The 14,818-nt window shown below is 36.0% G+C and overlaps 1 protein-coding gene across 1 annotated transcript; it reads left to right on the forward strand.

Annotated features, from left to right (window-relative positions):
• The first annotated feature begins 2,239 nt into the window (after window positions 1–2,239).
• Window positions 2,240–5,659, forward strand: LOC108987475. Its single transcript, XM_035689263.1, has 3 exons — window positions 2,240–2,667; window positions 4,680–5,149; window positions 5,297–5,659. Exons 1-3 carry the CDS (start codon window positions 2,452–2,454, stop codon window positions 5,334–5,336), a joined length of 726 nt encoding a protein of 241 aa, XP_035545156.1. The 5' UTR covers window positions 2,240–2,451; the 3' UTR covers window positions 5,337–5,659.
• Window positions 5,660–14,818: the final 9,159 nt, after the last annotated feature.

Consider the following 14,818-nt stretch of genomic DNA (forward strand, 5'->3'; position numbering starts at 1 on the left):
TTTTTTTTTTTGGGGGGGGGGGGTTCCAACTACTTCAGATTTGAGGTAGGAATGGACTCTAGAGTTTGTTTCTGGCATGATGTTTGGTGTGGTGCTAGGGCTCTTAAGAGTGTTTTCCCCACTCTTTCAGATAGCAAGTGATAAGAAGGCTATGGTGGCAGATTTGATGGTTAGCTCTAATGTCTCAACATAGTGGAATATTTTTTTTCTTAGAGCAGCTCAGGATTGGGAACTGGGAATCATTGCTGATTTTTTCAGTTTTGTATGCTACAAATATTGGTAATGTTGTGGAAGGTAGGATGATATGGACTCATAATGGGAGTAGGAGATTGGCAGTTTGATCTTCTTACAAGGCTCTTTCAGCTCGACATAGTAACCATTTTCCTTGGAAGAGCATTTGGAGATGCAGGGTACCTCCCAAGGTAGCTCTCTTTGGTTGGACTGCTTCCCTTGGGAAAATCCTCCCCACTGACAACTTGAGGAAATGTGGCCTTGTCATTACGACTGGTTTTACATGTGTAAGAAAAATGGGGAAACTGTGGATCATTTATATATACGAAGGTGGCTAGCTTTTGTGGTATGATATTTTCAGCACAACTGGAGTGGCATGGGTAATGCATAGATTGGTAATGGATATTTTTGAGTGTTGGAGAGGTCTTCGGGGTAACATCCATATTGTTGCTGTGTGGAAGATGATTCCTCTTTTATTATGTGGTGCCTCTGGATGGAGATGGTGTTTCGAAGATTTTTCTAGCTCTTAGTTGTTGCTAGGTGTACTCTGTGTATACTTCGTGTGTACTTGAGCTATGCCTACTTTTCAATCAATAAAATTATATCTTATAAAAAAAACATAAAACACGTTATTTTTAAATGGCATGTGGATCTCATTAAATCGTCTGCAGACTAGATTTTCATGACATATTATATAGAAGTTTCACAAAAAAAGGCTTAAATGAGTGGTCAGTATCATAATATATAATGTATACAACACTTCTAAAACACAGTACATTTTACAGTACTCGTTAATGGCATGATTATACTACTTACCTTGTTTTCTACCTTGCAAAATGTGAATCCTTCCGTTGAAACCTTACTAAAACACCCATAATCATTACTATCAAATCCTTTGTACTTATGCTTTGGTTTAAATCCCTTTTCATATATGGTTTTCCAAATGAAAACGGGTCTCGTTTCCTTTGTCTGACAATTTTTTTGTCAAAGAAAATAACTTTTTTGTTCACGGATAATCACATCACACCAAGTAGGATGATTTGCTTCAGATGTAGTGAGCATATGACTTGCTTTTATGCAAATTAGTGTGCTAAATCGAATTTTTCTCATTCCCAATCCTACTATGATTGAATAGTCTCAGGAAAGATCACTTAGGGTCAGTGACTCGAGCCAACAAGGCTTTTGTCCATTTCTGCACATTCAGTCGTATATAATTTTTTTTGACAAGTCATTCAGTCGTATATAATGCCGAATGATGTAGGGGCAGGTACAGGATTTTCCAGCAAACATGAACTTGGTTTTCTGTTGACTTTGTGGGCCCTCTAGTCCATGGTTTATGTGTATTCTTTCCAGGGCTTAATTCCGTTTTAGGGCCCTGTGGTCAAAAGTCTGAAATTTGGCCTTAATGGGGGAACCTTTAGTGTCTTAGAATGTCTCTAAGTTCTTTTTTGTCTGTGTATATGCATGTTGGCTGTGTAACCAGCTTAGTGCTGGTAACGTTTCACTTCTTGTAACTCCCAAGGAATTTTTCATATTTAGGAATTGTGTCATTATAAGGATGACTTTATATTTATAATATATATATATATATACACAAGGATGACCTTTTGGGGGTTAAAAACATGGCAATAAAAATGCCAAAACATCCCTTTAGCATGGTCCAAACAGCAACTCTTAGGAGCTGTCACAGTGCTTCGGTGGTCCAGATCTCACCTTAGGACAGCCAAAAAGCAGGTGAACTCGGGGATCACATTACTTCTTTTCTTTTTTCTCTGATTACATTATAAAAGCTCAACATGTCTAAAGTATTGCTTATTTTGGTGTGAATCTAGACTCAAGGGTAACGTTTTCAAGTGGGATGAGATACAAAATTCTCATCTCATCATTACAATTTTTTCAAATTCACACACAAAATATAATAAACAATTCAACTTTTTCAAATTCCAAAACAATAATAATATTAAAAAATAATATTTTAAACTTTCATCTAAAACCAAAAATTCTTATCTCACTATCCAAACCTACCTATTCTTGGATATTTGTTGAAGATTTTCTTTTGTAAAATTCAAGTTCAGTAATTCATTTAGTTTTGCTTTGCCAAAATCTTCTTCAGGCAATTTGAAAATTTTTCCTATTATGACAATAGCGACATTGCTCTTAGCGCCAAATATCTAAGACTCACATTGCTTATACTTGGTGACATCATTTTAAAAAGAAGTCATGATGGTTGATTCAGCGAATAGTGCAAGGTTGAGGCTTCTGCGATTATCAGAGGCAGCTGAGAAGCTTCGACGACAGGCAGCTATTAGTTTGCAAACTGGGAAGGAAAATGATGCAAGGGAAGCACTCTTTCAGAAAAAGAAGGTCATGCTAGCCTTGGAGAAGTCAAAGAGCCGCATTGAATTGCTTGATGAGCTTTCCACAAAGCTTAATGAGGTGAATGAAATGGTGGTTATTATAAAAGATCTTACTGAGTTTTTTATATTGAAGTATTTCCTTATATACCTTTTAACATTGAGTGGGATTATGCTATTAGTTTTGTTATACATAATTCCCCTCTGGCAGAGACGTTATCTAAAATTGAAAGTTTGTGACTTGTTTACTATTGAAGTGGTGGAGCGTATCATACATTAGGCAGAGGGATCCTATCGTGAAGCATCTATTTATGATAATATATTTAAAGAGGAAGGATCATGAAAGTAACTATAACTTATGCAATTACTCTACAAGAGATGCATACCTTTTTCAAATCCTCCATGTTAAAGGAAAATATTTTAAAGGGGCAAAAGAATGCTATAGTTATCAAGCTAAATTCTAATGATCATGGAGTGTTCGCCTTTCTAAGAAGATTAATTAAGGTGCCTTCAATATGGAGAGTTTCTTGATTGCTTTAAAACCCAGTTTCTGATTTGGAAGATGATTTTCTGTCAGGTAAAAGTGTCTTTTGCAATGTATTACAGTTTCTGTTGTAGATAATGGCTGTATATCCATTGAAATCAAGCCATACAAACTGTTAGCAATTTAGAAAGCGAAAAGAGAAGTAGAGAGAGAGAGAGTATGCCATCCAATTTGGTGCCTACAAGGAAAATGGAAAATTCTATATACGTTGCACCTTTATCTAAAAAGAAAAAAGAAACTGATTGATAAATTACGCATGCAGTCAGTGGATCTTGAACCCATGTTCTTACCCTCTTGTCTTAGGCCCTGTTTGGATGTTGAGCTGAGTTGAGATGAGTTGAGTTATTTATGAATAGTAGTGACTTGAGATGGTGGAATGAATTTTGTGGGGCTCACCTAAGATGAGTTTAGATGTGTTTGGATGTTAAAATGATTTTAGATGTATTTGTTGAAAGTTGAAAAATGTTGTGGGTCCCGTGTGTAAAGAGTTGTAAAAGGTTGTGGGTCTCACTTGTAAAGAGATTTTGAGTTGAGATGAGTTTAGTAATTTGAGAGTTAGGTGTTTGGATGTTAGACTTAGCTTAAAATTAAATTGAACTAAGTTGATCTTAGTTCAAACCAAGTTCCAAACGGGGCCTTAATCTTTTAATAGGAGGTGTCATGAGCTAGAGTTCGCTTATGTAAACTTCCAACCCATCCAACAAGTCATCCTATTTTCTTACTCGCATTTTAAAGCCAAATAATTGGAGGACAACAGTAGAAAGTGAAGGTTAAATAAGCCTGAATTAACCTGTTTCACAGAGAATTGTCAGAAACAGTATGTCTTAGTATGACAGCGAGACAGTGGAATTTTACACAAATGCTTTCAATGTCAGCATGTTTATTTAGTGGAAAATCTTCACAATCTATCAAAGATTTTCCCGAGCTTCTACCTCACACTATGCAGCCATTTCATAGCATGTTTATTAATCCAAAACTCTAGATAAGCATTAGGCTTGTAACAACTGTTGCCAGAATGGTGTTTGGCTGGTGACACTATGTCACACATGCTATGTGAAATTGGGATTTCATTTGACCTTAGGTTAGAGAGGAAGAGGTATAGGACAGTTCGCCAATCCAATGATGTTCAATTATCCCTCCATGTTAGACCAATCTGGCTCATTTACATATTAGCACTTATATGTTGACCCAGGTCAATGCAATTAAAATTCCCTCTAGAGGGTTTCTCCAAGATTTCTGGCCAACGTAAAGAGATTGTTGATGTTGTGAAATAAATGCATTCCGGTATTACTTGGACATGATTGTACACCCAAATAAGATACCTTATCTCTTGGTTTAGATACTACTTCGTATGCTCCCAAAGGGTTAAGTTTTGGGGATCAGATTAGGTTGACACAAGGCTGTTTATGATAAATTCTAAATGCTTTTGTACCCTTTTTCGTGTCACAGGTTTTGTTTTATTTTCAGTCTGTATATCTTGGTTTGATCTCTTTCAAGGACATTAACTTCCAGCCTACCATATGATCCAAAGAAGCCTAATTTGGTTTCAGGCAATATCTCTGAAAGAAAATAATCTGGTTAGAAGTGTTGCTGTGGATCTTGACAATGTTGAAGAAACTTCATCCAATCTTGTTCGGATTATATCACTAAAGCAGGAAAATACAGATCTAAATGAGATCAAAGAATTTGAACATAGTGCTCTGGAGTTTGGTGGTAGAAAAGATTTGCAGCTCTCCTCACAGAGTCAAGAAATCCTACCAGTCGATAACGATCCAGAGGATCTTCAAGCTTCTTCGAGTGTGGGCATTTGGAAAGATGACATCATGGCTGGATTGAGTGGAGTATCCTCTTATAAGGATTTCTTGGAACATCTGGATCAAGAGCTTGGCAGTATTGAAGCAGAACTTCTGACCATTTTGAGGGTCTCAACATTGGTGCTAGATGACAACGATACAACAAAAAACTTCAAGGTGCAGCAAACACGGGAACTTCTTCAGGACATCCGTGGCATCAGAAAGAGGTATGCTTATGACCCTAGAAAACAGTAGTTGGTGTTCAAATATTATGGACATGATGCTTGGACATATTACACCTTGGGAATATTGTTTTCTTTCTGATATATTGGTTATTGATAAATCATTGAGAAACCAAGATTTTTTGCTCACAGAATTGGATGTATCAAATTGACAAAGGTCGAAACCGCATGATATTTTCATTTCGCTGTACTCAGTTTTCTGCAAGCAGTTGAGTATCAACTTAATGTACGAGAAAGTAGCATTTCCAGATAGAAGTATGGCGTGGAAGATGGTGTCATTATTTATTTATTTATTTATTTATTTTATGTGGGTGAAGTGTGAAAGAAACGGATGGACACTTGAGGATGTTGACTCTCAAAATTTCCTGAAGCTTCTGTTCGTTAGACCTCTTTCCCACTGGATGTAACGGATAATACCTCCATCTTGTATCTTGGTATGCTTTGGATTCGTTATCATTCAATTTTGTAGAAGGGTGTGCTTCTGGCTTTTGACTACTTTTTAGTTTAGCTCTATTACTTATCCGAAACGCACACAAAAAGAAAAGAAAAAAAGAGAGTAATAATTCCAGATTTATTTGGAGAACAGGAAAAGGACGTGCAAAGATCCATTTGCAGTAATAAACATCTCCCATCTAAGACTTTATTAATCTATTAACTATTATGCATATTGTTAATGCCTAAAATTGTACAATAGGTTGGAAGGGAGGAAGGAGTTATCCTCGGTCCGATGGTGATTTGGGCTTTCATGCAGTGCTCTTCACGTTCATCCATAAAATAATAATAAATAACTAAATAAATAAAGAGAGACAGATATTTACGTGGTTTGACATAAAAACTTACATTCACGGGTTGTTTAGGGGTAAAATTTATTATGATAGATGATTTTATAATTTCTAATGACCTCACATGTCATTCAATATAATGGGAAAATGTAGGGTTTTATGAGGTTGAAGACAATGCTTCCCTTGAGAATTTTGGGGTCACTATGTATGGTGGAGTTTGTAAGTAGAGAAGTTGTGGAAAGAATCCCCTCATTTGTAGATATCTCATTCTCTTATAGAGATCTATTTTCTTCCTTGGAGTGATTGACCAAATGTTTGGGTACTAAAGTATTCTGAGAATACTCCACTATTATTCATTATCTTATTATTATTTTTTACTACTATTTACAGAATATCTGACATAGATTTCCGGATGTAAATTTCTTTAAGAGGGTATAAACCTAAATCATTGGTTTGTAACTCTTGACTCTTTAGACATGGGATAAAAGGGACAGGTTCATGGAGTACATGCTGAATCGAAGTGTAAACCTGTGGAAATGGAATCCCTTAAACCCATAATCAATTTGAAAATTCACTTAAGAAAGTCAAAATCAAGCCAATGGAAAATTTAGAACTGTTGAGAAACTCGTTTCAAAAATCTAGATTATATGAAAATCTAGACCCGTTGAAAAACTTGTCTCAAAAACCTAAATTATAAGAAAGAACGCCACAAAAGTTGTGAATTTGTCTTTAATAAGTTCAAAAGTTCATTCAATAACAAGATAAGATAAACTCAACTCACAATGAATAAATTCATCAAATTTCATAAACTTCTTAAAATGAGGCTACAAAGAGTATTTAAACCAAAACTTAATTAAAATCTTAGCCAAAATAAAGTCTTTTCTTTCAAAAATACCCCTGGATGAATAGTATCGTGGCTACAGTACCGCAGCTACAATACCTCTTTAAATCATAGTTCCTAAAAAGTAACTTTCTAAATAAGGCATTGGCCAAAATACAAGGCATTTCTAAAAATCATAGTTCATAAGAAATAAGACATATGTAAGCTAAACATCTTCAACCCTAATTATTCTAGACTAATTCTTATAACTAATAAAATAAATCATTTAAATGAAATAAACAAATCTAAGACTTTCAATCACATAAACATAATAATAGGCTCTAATTTATATTGCACTCTTCTACTGAGTCTCATTCTTTTAAGCTCATCTTGAATATTCGACTTTTGCTAGACTCGTCCCAAGTAGATTACACCAATTTTTACATTACTTCCTTGCACTTCCTAGCTCTCGATCTTGTGATTGCCCCATCTGCAACTTGTAAAAGATCTTTAAGACTTGATCTACCTTGATGTTCATCACTTGTGATATAGTTGGACCCATTAAATGAACCAACCCTTTTGTTAGAGCCCAAATAAGAACCATAGAGAAAACCTTGGGACCATCTAGGTCAAGCCCATAAGATTGGATCAAAGCCATATATGTGTTTGATGAACCAAACCAAGACCCAAACCCGATTAAAACCTACACCCATGACTCAACAACCAAATAATAGCCATGACCCGTAGAAGCAACTTGATCAGAGGGAGATCCGAAACACTATATAAGCATGTACTCTGTTCATGCAACTTTTAGTATGCCTGCAGTGCGCCCTAACAACCTATGACCAGAAAAAATAACTTGCCCCCAATGTGGGATATCTCTTATGCTTAAGTCAACACTTGGTTATGATATATAGTAATCACTCTAGAATCTTTCTACAAGAGTACCTACCTAGTGGAATATTTATAAGGGTTGGACTGACCTATTATGGCTAGACTTTTCCATGGATACGTCACTTAGTGCCTAGTTCTGGTATGTTACCTTTTTTGTCATGTTACGTCACTCAGTGCCTAATTAATGTCACTTATGCAATGCTGATATCCAGCTTAGATTTATCTTCTCATATCTAGATCTCATCGTGATTTTGTTTGTTACGCTTTCCTGTCAATTACACCTCCGTTGGGCATATTTTTGTGAACGGATCCTGATATTACAAGGGATGTGACAACTAACATTCATTTCTAAACCTATATGATGCGTTTTACATAATTATTTTGTAACGTCTTAGTTCCGAATGGATCGGAGAGTTACCTCTTAACACTTACAATCATATCTCACTATACAAATATAAACTCAAATTCCTCAATTTCTCATAGATGTCATTGCTTTATAACATTTACTTCAAAATAAAGAACTAAGAATACGACGAAGTCTAAAAAAAATGCCAACTTCCCAAAGTACTAAGTCAATAGAGCAAAACGAAAATATTCAATAAAAAAGAAATTCTCCAATAACAAATACCCTCTTTGTATTTAATATACTATACTCACAAAGTTTTACCCATGCTTCCTATTCTTGAACCTCCGTTGAAGTATCTAAAATATCTGAAAAATGTTGGGGAGATAAAGGGTGAGTTATCAACAACTCAGTAAGTAAAGAACATATACTAGCGTGCAAACATGAACATTTACAAAGTACAGTATGTAGAACAAAATATTTTCCAGAGTTATCATACAGAACAAAACATGTTTTCAAAAGTAAAAGAGCGATAGTTTTAAGACAAGTAAAATCCAGAGTACTTTGGCATAACATAACCTGAACATCATCATTACATCAAAACAGAGCATCTCACAGAGTAGAGACCATGTTTCACCCCCATGGTAGGGTTGTGCTAACCCCAGTGGCCAAACCGGGCAGAGACAAATGTGAAATCTTTCCCTTATTCTTCTCGGAGCCACACTCACACGAAAGACCATAATAAAACCACTTTGTTTCCAAAGTGGATGCACTCAGAGACAGAGAAGTTGGTACCAATCCAAACAGAGCAGAGCATAATAGAGCAGAGCAAAGACAGAGTCAGATACAAAATCAGTACACCATGCCAAAGGTTTTCAGATGCCATATAAAAATAAAACAGAGAACCAAAACATAATTAGATCCTTCTCACATACTGAAAACCAAAAGTCGGAGCATCTTTTTAAATCAATGCATAAATTTTCAGATTCTCAATATCGCTCTTTTTCAGATTTTAGAAACAGAATGACAAAATTTAGCTCATGTTTACACAATGCATGTCAGAAATTATTTCTCCTTTTTCGTACAGATTTCATGAGTAATGCATATAAGCGACCGAGGTTGGTTTTTCCCAAGTTCTCATTTCATTACAAAATATGCAAAGTTTTCTGAAAGTCAACCTCAGTCTCAATAATTCATATAAAACCTAGCATAGAAATCCTGCTTACCTGGATTTTTTAGCTTTTTGAAAATTTCCTCGAGAATGTCGAATAATAATTAATCGTCACCTATAAAATAATCACGTAATTCTCGTAAATTTCCAATTAATCTCATATTTCGATATTTAATCCTAAACTTCTAAAATAACCTACTTAATTTCTCAAAACCTAAAATCTCATAACCTCAAATTATAAATCATCGCTTTCTAAAATAATCATTTTTCCACTTAATAACTCTGACCAAAACATTAATATTAACTAATATAATTTTGTACTATAACGTGAGACAAAAACCCGTATAGAATACTAAAATAATTATTGAAAACGACGTAGCCTCATGGAAAAACATGTCCTACCAAAAACACTTGTTCATGAAACAATTGGCTAAAAGGGTAAAACTATAATTATAACTCAAGATATTTACTAAGCCTACGGAAGTTTACAGAAACTAAACACTTACACTAGGCAGCGTTTTTGTGCTTGGAGAGTAACGGAGGACTTACCGTTAGGGATGGTGTGCGGTGCTGGGTGCGGTGGAAGGTGGTGAACTCGGCAGAGCACTGAGAGAGAGAGAACAACACGGTGAGAGAGATAACGGAGAGAGAGAGCGAGGGCAGCGCGAACGTGTTTGCGGTAGCTGGGCCAGGTTGTTTCCGGTGGAGGCTTGCGGTGGTGAAGGTCATGCAGGGGTTGATCAGGAGGTTGAGAACGTGGAGGCTAGGCTTCTAGGTTGGCGATGGCGTGGAGGATAGGGGGTTGTCTGTGGTGCAACTACTCTATTTCGGGGAGCAAAAACAAGGGAATTTCGTGGTTTGCAACGGAGGCATTGGGCGGCAGCTTCATGTGGCTGGGCACGGTGATTAATGATTTATTATTAATTGATAGCATATATTATTTTATATTTTATCTGGTCAATCATAATAAATTAGATGAAAATTACATATTTGTAGTGAATTTCTGTTAGATATAACGTTGTTGGTAGACAGAATGGGGGATTGAGAAGTTTTGAAAGTTTGAGGGTCCATTTTGATGCAATTAGTAGTTCTGGAGGCACATTGTGAACTGAGTGAAAGTTCGAGGGGGCAAAGTGTAATTGACCCAAATATTTGTGAATCTTGGTTCTATAAAGTGTTCAGATGATTTTTGTGTAAGTCTAGTTTGATTAATAGCATATTAGGTTTTTATAAAATCATTATGCATGATCTACTAAGTGCTTGGAACCGATTCCTTCAAATGAGTTTTATTTTTTATTTATTTATTTATTTTTTTAGATTGTTATTTTAGCCTTAGGATCTTCAATCTATGGTTTTGATTTTTATAAATCTTGTTATTAAAGCTTATATCTATGGATTTAGTTGGTTTTCTTACATCTTTATGACTTAGGTCTTTGATGGGTTTTGACAAACATGCAAAGAGTATGATTTTAAGCATGTTTTAGAGGCTCCCAGACTAGTGACATTTTGGTGTAATCATTTGCTATGATATGCTGGTTTTGATGTGTAGATCAAATTAGAACTTGAATATGAGGTATATGGATGTGTTGTTTCAAGATTTATTTAATGTAAATCAAGGATTTAATCTATATGATTCAAGTCAAAAGCATGTAAGTTTCAGTTTCTATGATTTTCTTGTAAACTGAGTTTCATTTGTTGAGTTTTGCGATTTTTGTTGTTAGTCAAGCATTCTATCAAGTAAGTTTGACTAATGAACATGTTAGAAGTGAAGTACGACAAGTATCATGCGAGAGATTGTCGTTACATAGTCGGGTTCTATTTCATGTGCGACAACTCGACCATATGATTAGAGAGTGCCCCAATGCAGTTCAGGGCAATGGAGGCACTTCCAACATAGACAACAAGCCAAAGTCACGGCCCCACATACCTGCACGAGTGTACAATGTCACCCTGGGAGATGTAGATGTTGACACTTCAATAATGGAAGAAGTTGGCATCATTCCCAATATTTCTCTAAGACCTTTGTGTCATTAAGCTAGATGAGATTGGTAGAATTACTGTTAATAGTAGCACTACTCTATTGTCGATGTTAGGGAATGTCAATCTGTTGAGATTCATAGCGTGTGGCACAATTAGCACTTCTTGGGATGTAACAGAGACTTAGAGCAACGGGACATATAACACAATGTTATATATCCTCGTACCTAATAGCTAATATGCAATGCATCATAGATATGCAACTAGTAGCATATAATAATCGCAACGAAAAATAACGGTGATAATGAACTTATGCTAGAATAACTAAATCATCCCATAAGTTTCAAAACATCAGGTAGCTTAATCTTAGTACAAAATATCTAGTTCTCCAAATGGATCTAAACTAGTCGCTTCATGCGTTCTATAGCACAAAAGGTTAGGCCTAGAAATATCAGAATAAGATAAAGTCTCTTGTCGACATCTGGTTCCTCCTCAATCCTTTTGATCCACTGGTCCATTGGGTCCATCTACATTTACAACTTCTATCATTTCGATAGTGGATCCATAAGGGATGAGATTTACTTAAAATCTCAATAAGTTAAACAAGCAAATTGCACAAAGATAGATCATGCATGAAGAATGATAAACATGAATGTGATGGCCTGAGTTTCGTCTAGGCTTGGCCCTTAGAATTGTTCTAGGTGGCCATGGTATTTTAGGAACTTTAGTTACTTTGAAAGGCCTTAGAAGCCTTTGATGTAGTGACTTAAGCCCAAGAGAAGAGTGACTCTAGTTGCCTTAAGGATTTCGGCCTTATTGGGAATTAGGTCCAATGGTTTAAGCCCATGATCCAGTTCTATTTGGTAAATGTTATGTGACCCAAGAATGTTTTGCTTTGAACCTAGTCTTGAAAGTGGGTTAAGGGAGAAAGAGAGAAGTGTAGGAAAATGCCAAGGGTTGGCTTACGCGCCTATCTTGGAAAAGTTGCCACTTGTCATTGTGTAAGATACTTTCTAGATGATTCAAGGGACAAAAGGAATCTAGAGGAGACCAAATGATTTTCGGCTAGATCCAAATTTCCACATGTTTAGACCCATTGTCTTGCCCAATTCGAGTTCCAATGGAGTTATCTTGGAAAGAGAAGTTTAGGGAAGTGAAATGGGGTTTTTTCTAGGAGTTCGGCCTAAGCAAGATTTTATGGTTCTATGCACATGTTTTTATATCTATATCATGGTTTATGTAATTATGCTATGAAATGAATATGTTATGCTTGGTTGTTTCATACACAGCATTTCATATGTCATATGTCATGCATAAGTAAGCATGCTTAAGTCTCATGTCACAGGCATTTGGGGAAAGAAGTGTTTTCAAAGAAATATTTAAAAAAAAATGTTTTCTTTTCAAAGAAAAGTGTCTAAATATTTTATCACGATCCCAAGTGCTAGGACGGGAGATTGTCCTAGTGGAACTCCTCTGTCCACTCTGGAGTGCTTAAGAATGGAATGGTAACCCCTAGGTCAACGAAGAATAGTTGACGAGACTCGAATTGATCCTTTTTAAAGAATGCAGGAGCGAGAACGCACCTAACGCTAGTGGGTGCACAAGGCATGTAATCCGACGAAGTAAGGTCGAGTTATTATGATTCTGTTTATGATGTATTCATCACGATGTATGGACCGTTGATGGTGCGGTAACTAGTAGGAACACGCGGTGCAAGGAGGGGATCTGTGTTGTATCCATCCTCTAAAAAAGTATAAGAGCTCATATGATAAAGATCACTCGATGAAAATCTTGTGATAGGTTCTGATAAGACAAGTTCTGAATAAGATCAAGTGAATAAGAAAAAGTTAAGAAGTTTTTATGAAAAACTTAAGTCTTTATTACAAGTATTTACAAATGGTCAAGTGCATTAGTCAAGTTTTGGTTAAGGCATAAGTCAAGTACATGTTCATGCACGCATATCATGATATACTTTTTGTATGCTTGTAAATGTGGTATGTTGGATTATTTGCTGAGATTTCTTGAAATCTCATTGTGGTAGTTTTCACTACCATTCTCCAATCGGAATGGTAGAAGTTGTAACAGCTACCCCAGACACCTAGGAAATATGAACCAGGACGGTTCTCTGATAGAAAATGAGTTTACTGTTCAGGCTCATCAAGATTATACTGCGGATGTACTAATTCACACGGCCAAGTTACTCAAGGAGATCTTACATAGTATTCATGAGACATAGATTGACGCTACGACCTATCAACCCTCTAAGAACTTGAAGTTTTGGTGGAACATGAACTAGTTGTCTACATATTTAGAGCAAGTCTCCAAGGCTTCGGCTAACGCGAAGGCAGTAGCAAAAGATTTAGGTCTGTTACCGCCCGAGTCTCGGTAATCCCATGGGATCTTTTGGTGTCTATCTCTAGATGAGACGATGGTTATGAAGAGTATGTGAGTTTAAATATTTTGGAAAAAAAAAAGAAAAAGAAGACAACAATGTTTATGGCCATCTTTTGTGGACTCATGTTTCTTTTGTGGGAGTCCCGTGTTTTTTGGGAACTTTAAAATTATGCTTCATGCTTTTGGGATATTTTTCCTTTAAGGCCTATGTTTATGTTTTGGGTTATGATATTAGTTTATGGTGCCATGTGCCTTACAATTGCTTATCGCATTGCCTAGTTATCCGACTTTTATATTTTTTTTTTTACTGCATTGTTATTGCATATTGCCAGTGTACTTAGGTGCATAGCATATTATCTGTCATGTACGAGGGATGTGTAGCCTTATGTTATATGTCCCGGCGTCTCAATCACCGTCCAATCCCAAGTGGGGGTTGGGGGTGCCATAATGAAATGCATTGAAATGCAGAAAAATTGTATTTGACTCCCATTTAGATTTTTCAAGGAAATAGATTTGTGATCCACATTCTCTTACAGAAAACATAATTTCAATTTCGTCATAAAACTTAATAAAAATTGTGGAATTAACGTAATATGTGGTGTCGTCACAGTTCCCCATATGCACTGTGAATACTTACCGGTGACCGTAGTACAACTCATGTTGAAACTACATTGTCTATAGACTCTTTCTCAATGCATTGGTAATATAACAATAATGTACACCTACTAGTATTAGGTGTCGTAACATCCGACTTCACTCCGGCATTGTTTAAAAACAACCCATTCGAAGTCTGTTGACTGTTCTTCATCACCTGAGGTGTTACCACTCCATATTTAATCACTCCAGAGTGGATAGAGAAGTTCCACTAAGATACTTCCCCATCCTAGCCTTTGGGACATGATAAAATAATTTTCATGCAAAGGCTTTCGAAAAAGAATGATTTTCATGAAATGCATATGAGTGGCACAAAAATTATGTTTGGATGCAAACAATGATATGACTGTTATAAAAATGACATTTATCAATAATTCATAAATAATCGATCAAGTGTAAGTTAGAGGCCAACGTACAGACTACTAGAGCTGTAAGGAAAGTATTGGCTGTGAAATAAATTATGCTAAGTTAGAATCTAACTAACTTGAGGAAAATAAATAGTGACATTAAAAGGGAAATTATGAAAATGCCCTTAGACGTATAAATGATGCATGCTATCTAAACCTTTGAAACTTCGATTACCTATCTCATGAAATGCATGGCATGCACTCTAGTCGAT

Source organism: Juglans regia, chromosome 1 (assembly GCF_001411555.2).
Source record: "Juglans regia cultivar Chandler chromosome 1, Walnut 2.0, whole genome shotgun sequence".
Taxonomy (NCBI): Eukaryota; Viridiplantae; Streptophyta; class Magnoliopsida; order Fagales; family Juglandaceae; genus Juglans; species Juglans regia.